The sequence below is a fragment of the Puccinia triticina genome, chromosome 17A (assembly GCF_026914185.1).
Source record: "Puccinia triticina chromosome 17A, complete sequence".
Taxonomy (NCBI): domain Eukaryota; kingdom Fungi; phylum Basidiomycota; class Pucciniomycetes; order Pucciniales; family Pucciniaceae; genus Puccinia; species Puccinia triticina.
In genome coordinates, this window is record NC_070574.1 from 3,899,608 (window position 1) to 3,910,086 (window position 10,479).

General features: G+C 47.8%; 2 protein-coding genes across 2 annotated transcripts; both read left to right on the plus strand.

The window, feature by feature from the left end:
- Window positions 1-3,993, plus strand: PtA15_17A377 (uncharacterized protein; the record flags this gene model as incomplete). Its single annotated transcript, XM_053164487.1, has 6 exons — window positions 1-6; window positions 110-184; window positions 309-539; window positions 617-3,395; window positions 3,498-3,709; window positions 3,826-3,993. The coding sequence occupies 6 exons, from the start codon at window positions 1-3 to the stop codon at window positions 3,991-3,993; spliced, it is 3,471 nt and encodes a 1,156-aa protein (XP_053028450.1).
- A 4,121-nt stretch (window positions 3,994-8,114) lies between these two features.
- On the plus strand, window positions 8,115-8,469 carry PtA15_17A378 (uncharacterized protein; the record flags this gene model as incomplete). The annotated part of the gene is made up of 3 exons (XM_053164488.1): window positions 8,115-8,165; window positions 8,249-8,302; window positions 8,380-8,469. The coding sequence occupies 3 exons, from the start codon at window positions 8,115-8,117 to the stop codon at window positions 8,467-8,469; spliced, it is 195 nt and encodes a 64-aa protein (XP_053028451.1).
- Between the last annotated feature and the right edge of the window lie 2,010 nt (window positions 8,470-10,479).

Here is a 10,479-nt window from a genome sequence, read left to right on the forward strand (position 1 = left end):
ATGAAGGTTCGCAGCCCATCCCACTTGTTCCCTTCATTTCCCCGCCGTTTTGAATGTCTGCAAGCCATCGATGGCTTGATGACCAGCTGACTCTCGACTTGTATGGCAGTTCGGAAAGCAGCTTCAAGCTCAGCAGATTCCCAGCTGGACCGCGTACTATCTGGACTACAAGGGCCTCAAAAAGGTGCGATTGACCGCTCTACGCCACGCCCCCTTTCTTTCTCCCTCCCCCTCCTTCTTTCTCTCGGTCTCCACTCTTGAATTGTGTCGGGGTGGACGCGCCTCAACCCCAAGATATTCTCCGACAGATCATCAATTCTCTGGCCCAAGGACGACCCGCAGATGCTGCCCTCCTGGCTGCTGGCATCTCCCCCGCCATCGCCTCTCCAAGTCCTGCAGACCCCCTTCAACACTCAGAAGCAGACCAACAGCTCCAGCTACTCCCCGAGTCCTACAATGGCCAAACTGCAAGTCCGGAGAGCAATCTCAAACTGCACAAGGCTGCTTTCTTTTTCAAGCTGGAGCGAGAACTTGAAAAGGTCAGAATCCCTCACCCACCTCTACAGCCTACATAATAGTATTTCTCATCTTAGATACCTCCCCGGATTCGCGGCAGATCAATCAATTTTACTTGCAAAAAGAATCTGATCTCAAGGTCCGCCTGAGAACACTGATCGACAAGCGCAAGGTGGTCCAATGCAGCCGCACTCGCAAATTGACTAAGGATAACTCAAGTTTTGCAACTCTCTACGAAGGATTTCGACATTTTGAGGAACATCTCCGCAAGCTCCAAGCCTTCGTCGACATCAATCAGACCGGCTTTCGAAAGATTTTGAAGAAGTGGGACAAGCGCTCGAAATCGAGTACCAAGGAGCTATATCTGTCCCGCCAAGTCGAGGTTCAACCGGTCTTCAACCGTGAATGCATTGCCGAATTGAACGATGCAGTGGCCGCAAACATCCTCGAATTGGAGGAGCTTCTCGTCGACTCCGACGATCGCCAGCCCCGCTCGCATGCCTCCGATCCTAGTGCTGATCAAATCTCAACCGCTTGGAAGCAACAGCAACAACGAGTTGTACTTGACCATCCCGCCTCACAGCGAACAACAACCCTCCAAACCGCTGTCGAGATCGACATCATCGAATTTGAAGAGCTGGAAACCAATCTGATCCAAGCCGTCAAGGCTGACAATCGGGAGCAGGTTGCCGAGCTACTCCATCTCTTACCTCTTCCCAGCTCCCCTCTCGAACAGACAACGTCGGTCCGGAGCAGGCTGGGCCGAATCCTTTGGAAAGCCGCTCTCAGCGTCGAAGAACCACAGACACAAGCCGGTCCCAACAGCCATAGCGCTCAGATTGGCAGCAGTCGGATGGCCATCCTTACCCCTTCAACCGCCATGGTTGAAAACGACTTGATCCCATCATCCCGGCTCGATTTCTCATTCGTGGATGACATTAGTGGTCGATCTTGTTTGCACGAGGCTGCCAGCGCTGGTCGCACTCGATTGATCCGCCAAGCCATCGAACACAAGGTCTCGGTCTCAGCTCCCGATGTTTACGGTCGACAGCCCTTGCATTATGCAGCCATGAGCGGCTTTGCCCAGGCATGTCAACTACTACTGAGCTACAACGCAGATCCATACTGTGTTGATCACGACGGCTATACACCATTGATATACTCAGTCACGAAGGGGCGAGTAGATTGCGTACGAATCCTGCTCGATTCGGGTATCTCCTTGGAGCCTGCCAGGCATGCTGGTCTGCTTCCTCTCTCACTAGCATGTCAGCATGGCCACGAGGACATCGCTTTGCTGATGCTCAAACGTGGCAGTCAGGTCCTTGCCAATCAGGAGGGGATGTGGCCTCAGCACCTCGCGGCGCGTGAAGGGCATGCGGCATTGCTACGACTTCTGGCGGATGCGGGCGCAAACATGGATGAGCGGGACACATTCTCTCAATGGACCCCACTGTTCCATGCGGCAAGTGAAGGCCATACCGAATGCGTCGAGGCGCTGATTGCGTCAGACTGTGATTGCCAGGTGTTGGACGAAAGCCGCAAATGTCCGATCCATTACGCTGCTTGGCAAGGGCACATTGGCTGTGTCAACTTATTACTTGCTAAACAGCGATCGATGCGGTTGAACGGCGTGGCAAAACAAGATAGCGAAATGACCACTTCCACTCAACGCGCTCCTTCTGTTCCTAATGGAGCGTTTCCTTCTGATGTAGCGAAATCCGGCAGCTTGATGACGGGCTCGTCTACAGGGATAGAGCTGGCCGACACCGATGTGGATTTGATTCCTGATCTTTCCCTTCCACCGCCAATCATCCCATTCAGAATATACGGCCATAATTACTTGGACAAAAAAGCGTTGGTGCAGCTCTTCCTAGGACATCCGAACACGGCCCGGTCGACACGCAAAGCGATCCAGTTATACGGACAACCTGAGCTCACATCGCTCAAGCTGGTCATCAGCAACCGTTCAGATGTGGCATCGGCGGTCCACAGTACGATTTTACCGCTCGACTATGAGCGTGAATCATTCTCTTTCCACACGGATAGCGTTGATCACTTTGCGCTGGAATTCGAGCTGTTCCCCACCTTTGGAACGAAGATCATGGGCAAGGCCGTTGGTCTGCCCTCCAACTTCGAAGGGCCCTGCAATCAGAAACCCTGCGTATTACCACTGTTAGATAAGTACCTCAAGGTGATCGGCGAGGTGGCATTTGAATTGAATGTGATCAGGCCGTTTCGAGATGTTCAATTATCATTTGGAGGGCGGGTTGAAACGTACTGGAAAGCCATGACCAACTTCTCGGCTTCAACCATCCAAGCCGACTCGCCAATGGGATCGCCCTTTGGAACTCCTTCCATCAACCTCGCCTCAAACGCTTTTGTAACGGCATCGTCTCTTTCTGGAAAGTATGTCCAGGTATCCGTGCAAGTCACTCGGGATGGCGTCCCCGTCGTCTATTCCGGCACCACTCTCAACGTCTATGGCTTCGAAATCCCGATGTACAATGTAACAAGTGTCCAATTCATGAAGCTTGCCAGCGATCTTTCACGGACGTTTGAGAGTTGCTCGTTGGCTCCCGACGATCAATCGGCGGACCATTGGCACAACTTCCTCAAGAATAGCATGGTCACCTTGGAATCCGTCTTGGACCGACTCCCGATCAGCTTGGGGCTCGACCTCGAGATCGCCGACCCTGGGCTCAGCCAACATGGCTCGTTAGACCTCAACACTTTTGTCGATGCTATCCTCAAAACCATTTACGACTCCACCACCAAATCGACCCCCCAGAACAATTCGCACAGACGCCATCGACGTCGGCTTGTTTTATCTTCCTTTGAACCTTTGGTGTGTACCGCATTGAATTGGAAACAACCGAATTGTAAGCGAACCATCCATCCAAGTCCTCTTCAGAGAAACCTTTCGAAGAGATCCTCACTCTACCTCCCCTCTTGCTCCTTCCTGTGCTTCCGCTTTCCCACAGATGCGGTCTTTTTCGCTTCGGATTGCGGGGTGTCGGGATGGAACGAGGCCGCCGGACAGCTCGTTACCCTCTCCACTCCGACAACAGAAACAAGTACTGCTACAGGGCGTGGGGATCACGAGCTGGATCGCCGGAGGGGGAGTATTCTCGAGGCCGCAAAAGTGGCTAAAGCCAATAACTTGCTCGGAGTGAGACTCAATGCTACACTATTGGTCCGCTACCCTTCCCTTCATCCCAGCCCCAAAAATATAAAAAATATACCCCTCCTTTTTCATCTAACTGTTCCTTATTTATTTATTTTGGCTGGGATTTTGTTTTGTTTGTTTAGTTGCGGGTCCCGTCGTTGATCCAAAGCACCAAAGAGATGGGCCTGTTGTTGAGCAGCTTCGGGCCGGAAAGTAACGCGACTATCGGCCTCGGAGTCGACGGATATATGTCGACTGCTGGCGTCTTCGAATACGCGTCGCACGTCGAACACGACTTGATCGAATCCTAACTCCCCTTCTTCCTTACTTCTCTTCCCATGTTCATCATCCCAAAATCTCACTTTTATTTTGTTTTCTCATCAGTCATAGATCCAATTTGTTTCTCTCATTCAAGATTCTTTATACATATATACTTGTTTTTCGTAATCATGAAATAAAAGCCACTGGTCCTTGTAGTTGGAACGCCGATTAATCTATCTGAGTACCTTCGCAGACCTGAATGGCTGACCATCCGTGGAGGGGACATATCAGCCATGGAAGGTCAATTTTCCATTGGCCTCTACTCTACGCTCTCCTTTTGGCCCGTTTGGATTGGTGATAATATTTGGGCTCTGACTGAAGCCACCGTGGAAGGGATCTTTGGATAATGGTAATATTGAAACTGACACCGGTGCAGACCGGTCTCCATACTCGAATCGGACACAGGAGAAGTAATGTCTATGGCACCAATGATGACGGCTATGCTTCCATGACAGACTTACCAGGTGGCAGTACCTCAGTGATTCATTTACTAAGGACCCTGTAGTCACAAACACATTTGTTTTGCGAGATCGGCAGTCAAAGTACTCGGGCATCTGCTTCTCAAAGATGAAATTTCATTTTGAGTCGCTAGAACGAGCAAGCTTTAACTATTCTTGGTAGAATAGTTGGGGAGTCAAGCAGAGTAACTTAACATTTCGCATTGTTCCTATGATAGCCTATGATACCGAAATCTTTCTAGCACTTGTACCGGCAAACTGAGACGACTCGCATTTAAGCCTAACTTAACTAAGACCCTCTCTTTGTGGAGGGGGGACGCCGTCCCGCAGGGACTCTCCGAAGGAACTTATACACTATGCGCCAGTGCTTGCCCTACTCTTTCTTGTTTTTTTGCTGTTTTCCATTCTATTAGGGGGGTTCACAATTGAATTTTACTAAACTTTGGAGCCAAATTTAAGGCCCTTGTGAACAAAATTTTAAAATTTTGGGAAAATGCACAGCAGCAGGTGATACTGATCAGTCAGTGCAAATTATCAATTTTTTTTAAAAATGTTCATAAACACCTTAAAATGTGTCCCAAAGTTTTGTAAATTTCAATTGTGAACCCCCCTATTGCTTGTACCTCCTCAGTTTTGAGGAATAGCATGAAGGTTCCGCTGAGCCAAATGACCCCTTTCTTCTCCTGCATCTTGTAGGATATGTAGCATTATTTTTGGACCTTCTCACCATTTTTTACTGTCATAATAAGACTTTCAAAGTGCTCAGGTTTGATGGCACCACTCCCTGTACTCTGACTGGTGGCTTTACATTACATAATCAGCCTGCGGATGTATTGCCCATGGAAAACAAGGTAAAAGACCTATTTTGAAGTGAGTGGGACACTTGATTTTAGGCGTGCTTGTAGAGAAGAAGCAGGCAGTCATGGCACACTGAACAAGAAAAAAAAAGGTTGAGTGGATCAAATTTGATAGTGTTTCTTATAAAATAATGCCCTGCCAAATGCCAAAAAGAGTAGGGCGGGTAGGGGGGTATACGGCGCAAGTCCCTCCTTTGGAGGCTTGCTTTGCAAGGGGCGCTCCGCGCCAGCCAGGCTGCACCAGGCCCTCCAAAGAGGGTCTTGTGTTAAGTTAGCATTTAAGCCTACCATCACCAGGAAAATTTTCATGTCAACTGGGGGCAGGTGATGTGAAGGCATCTCCAGTTCAGTCTCCATTCCAACTCCACTCTGAAAAATGGCCCACCACTGGTACTGCTCATTCCGATAGTATGTACTCACGTTAGCACGGCTCATTGACTCAGGCCATATTCTGCTCAGAACATGTATGTATATGTATATGTACATCCATGAATGAGCTGTGCAGTCCCCTTCTCTGGTCATCCAGATGGGCCTTCCCTCCACTCAATGGCTAGTACTCATGCTTGCAAAGACACAGGGACCTTGAGGCGGACTCGCCCTTTTAACTCTCCTCCCAAACGCAACCTCTGTGTCTGAAATTAGGGTCTCCTGGGATTGCCAGACTCACACGCATGCGTGTAGTCTGACGCCTTGGTCCTTGCACAGTGCAAGGGCCAAGAGGATCCGCTTGGCTAACCTCTCCTCCCTTACGGACACCTCTTGGCCCTTGGGATCCCTCTCAGGGGACCTCAAGCCGATGCAATGCCGTGAGGAGGGGAATCCCTAGCGGACTGGGGACCACACATTCCCCCCAACCCCCACACAGAAGTCTTGGAGTTCGCCTCCTGGGTTCTTGGGATTCCCCTTGGCGCCGCAGTATAGCGCCAAACCTGTGAGTAGGAACAGGACGGCTCCCGCCGCAAGCTCCATTGTAACCGCTAAGCACGGGCGGCAAGCATGCACAGCACACCTGCCCTGCCAGAAGGCCGTCCTGCCGCGTCTAGGTCAGAATGCGAGTACACATGGCCATCCAAGTGGGCCTCCTCTGCCTGGTGGCCAGGAACAACCGGCCATCCAGTACACCCCAGACGCACAAAAGAGGTTTCCCTTTGGACAACCTTTGAAGTGGGGGGTCACATTTGAAAGTGCCAATTGAGCTCACTAGTTTCAATGACCGGTCATTAGTCTTGATGATTGGTCATTAGTTCCGATTACCGGTCATTAGTATTGATGACCGGTCATCCTACCAATGACCATTGATTAATATGGATGACCGGTCATCCTATCAATGACCAGTCATTGGTATCAATTACCAATGACCGGTCATTGCTAGGATGACAGATCATTAGTATCAATGACTGGTCATGGGTATCAATAACCGGTCATTAGTATTGATGACCGGTAATTGATAGGATGACCGGTCATTAGTATTGATGACTGGTCATCCTATCAATGGGTCATGGGTATTGATGACCGGTCAGTACTAGGCGATGTATGTGGCGCGCGGTGTAGTGTGCGTGGTGTGTGAGGTGCTCCCCAAGAGGGCCGAGTGTTGGGTTGGAGCAGAATTGCCACAAGTGGAAGTTGGCGAGTTGAGGGGACTCGGAAGGCATTTGGCGAATCAGGTAGCAAGTCCGTTGGACCCCAAAAACTGGCCCGACTTGCTAAATTAGGGTTGCGAGTCCCCCTTTAGCAAGTCCGTTGGAGATGATGGTGGACGCTCTCAGGCCTGAGACTGAGGGGGTAAATATGTGTTCCTGGGTATGTTCCTCAACATTTGATAGTCCTGAGCTGTGAAGTTCAGCTATGTATGTAGGAAGATCAGGAGCTGAATGAGTCTTGCGCAGCATGCAGTCTACCCAGCTGTAAATGCATACAGCAGAATGGGCGGCATGGCACAAAAGTTGTGCCAGAATAGCACCACAGTTTCAAGCATTGTTCCTTCATGTCACCTGCCCCCAGCTGACATGAAACTTTTCCTGGTGTGCATGCTCCATGGACTTGCGATTGCCACATTAGCACTCTTCACGTAAGCTAAACATCAGCAAGATTGAAATAAAGTTTATCCCATTGTGCCAGCCAATTTGGCTGGGAAAGTATGCTGATGTATATCTCTCACCATGGTCATAGATTTCTTACGTGAAAAGTGTTATTGTCATCACCAACATAATCAGCATCCTTGAAGGAACGCTCTCACTACTTTTGATATCATTGTTCAATCACTCTGATTGTAAGGCAAATTACGCTCATCATTTCCGACTTTCATTCTGTCTGTGGATGATGCTGCTTTCAATACCACTCTTGGCTTCTTTTTTCTGGTTCAGCCAATCGGTGAATCCCAGGAGCATTAAAAACGTCAGCTCAAGCGATGCGAAGAACCATAGCTTCACTAAAAGGGCAACCCTTCCTCGTGATCCGCCTTTCAGTACATTTCAGGTACAGGTACTTCTTTTACCACAGCATGATTCTTTCCCATTCCACTGACATCTTTAGGCATATAAAAATGCCTTACATTGTTACTCTAACCCAACCCTCCTCTCAGACGATTTGTTTATGGCTAACCTGTGCATTCGCCTTTAACGCTATACGTGATGATAGATCTCAGATGGGGCAGGTGGGATTGCTGGAAGTTGCGGAAAGTTGGCTGCAAAAAGTTTCAAGTCGGATAAATTTGGCTTCAATCAAAAGACCCTGATCAGACCAAACCCTACATTCATTGCCCAAGTCAATAGAGTTGAATTGGACAATTGTAATCGGATGACCAAGACGGCTGTTGCTGCTGAAACTGACTTTAACAATGCAATAGCTGTAGGCCTTGACAAAACCCAGAAAAATAGTTTTGAAGCGTAGTTGCTGATCACATTTCTCTTTATCTTTGGGGTCCTGGTTAGTCTGCTGCAACAAGCAAAAATAAAGGCCTGGCAACTGAGCTTCAGAATGGCAAGGTAAGCTCCATGTTTGCATTTGTATTCTTAAAACGTAAAATTCATAAAAGACTTACCACAATTATGCCTCATTTCAGATATGCAACAAAGTGCTCAAACTAACTGGTGGAACCAATTTTTTAAATCAATACAATACTGCTGAATCTGAAGAGAATAATGATATATGATTTTGATTTCATCACCTTCACTCATCAAAATTCCAAGGTTCTGTGCTATGTCTACAGGTAAGTTTGGGATCAATCATTGCAAACACCTGTTTTTTTTTTTGGAAACAATATATACAATCAGAATTGACAAGAGGTTTCATTACTTCATTGTGCTGACAGATGGAAGTGAAATTAGGAGTAACAGAGCCAAGGCGGACACAAAAGCTGGCCGAGGCAATCTCCAAGTCAGCAATTCACTTCATTCTCATCATCAACACTGCCAGCATAATTAGCTGGGCTAAGGTTATCCAAGTTAAACTGGGATGAACACAACCAATTTAAACTTGGTTGATCTCAACTGATGAAATATAAATCCAAGGTACCCCTCTTGGATTTATATTTCATTGGTCAAGATCAACCCATTTTGAATTGGTTGAGTGTATCCCAGTTAAACTGGGATGACTTCATCCCAGCCAAATATGCTGGCAGTGCAATCTTGAGTTTATTTGTTGAAATCAATTCAATGTTTTCTGCTTAGGCTCCAACAGAATTTATTGCTGGATTCTGGGGCTTCTAACCAGAGAATGCGTTCATTCCTTAAGGTTGTCTGAATGTAAATAGCATGTCTTGTGACCAAATAGGCTCAAATATGAATGATCACAATCACATGAAAAGATATTATTGCATTAGTATTTTCTTCTTGATTCCAATATCCATACAAATGCGACTTGTCTATTCCTTTTTCATCTAAATGTTTATATTTTTCTTGATGAAAAATCTTTGACTCTAAGCATCAGAATAGTACTTCAAGTATAACAGTGGCTGGTTCCTGTAATCTTTTCAAATATCTAGCTCATTTTATGCAATAATTGAAGTTTTCTCTTTGCAAATCCAGGTAATTTGCTACTATTGTTTGAAAGCTTTACATGGATATTTCCACCCAAAATACCAATTTTATTCACTATTGTTTATACATAAATCCACTTGGGTTGGTTGAGTGGTGTAGATAATTCTGGGGAAAAGGTTGATGATAACTATGGAGACCCTGGAGCGCCAATCTATTTTTTTGACTACTTGGGATTTTTGAATCCCTCCACCAAAGTGGCCAGTTTACAAGACTTGGCCAATCAAAGAGGTGAATCCCCATGTCATACTGGCCGAACTTATGTTGTGTGACAATTTTTGTGAATGAACCACAAAAGCTCTCAGATGACATGCACTTTGAAGAAGCCATTAAGCCCATACATGCCTGTAACGGAGGTGCACTGGTATTTGGCGGCAAGGATGTAGGATTTCTCCTTGGCAACCAAAGTATGCTTTATAATTCGCCGGCCAGCTCGCCTCAAAGACAAAACCAGCTCGGCGGGATGGTTTTCTCCGGGGCAAACTGGTTGCAAAGAAAATTCATCAGGATGGTTTCAAGACCCAGCCTGCTGGGTGTTTTTGTCCTTGTTTCGGAGCAGGCAAAAGCTGCTCGCTGGGGGTGATTTTTCCTGGAAATCTCCTGCGCACCTCTTTGCTGAGAGGGTTCTTTATTGATACTTTTGCAAACATCAACTCCTTGCCTGCCGGGGGGCGCGGCGCGAAGCGCCCACGAAGTGCGACCTCCCGTCAGGAGATAGAGATCCTGCGGGGCTGCCCCTTTGGGGCTCTCACAGTGAGGCTTTGTTAAGCTTGTATGGACTCCACCCACCTCCCGCTACTCTTGTAACGTACCACAAAGATTTGCCCCCAGGCCCGTGCCAATGTCAATTCCTCCATGGACCCAGAGGGCGGTGAGTCTTGGGATGTAAGTATACGTAGACATCAAAACACGCCGTCCAGCCTCTGGAACGTCCGGTATACATCTGAGCGGGATGTAACATATCAGTCCACCTCTCCGTCAGAGGCTCCTTCAGCCACCTGGTGATTGGCGGGAAGCAAAACTTGGTAGCCAAGAACAGCAACTACATACAATTACTCACGTTGTGGTAAGCCAATCCTGAATATGGCACCAAAATCAAAGTCTTTTCCCCTCAATATAACCCTCTC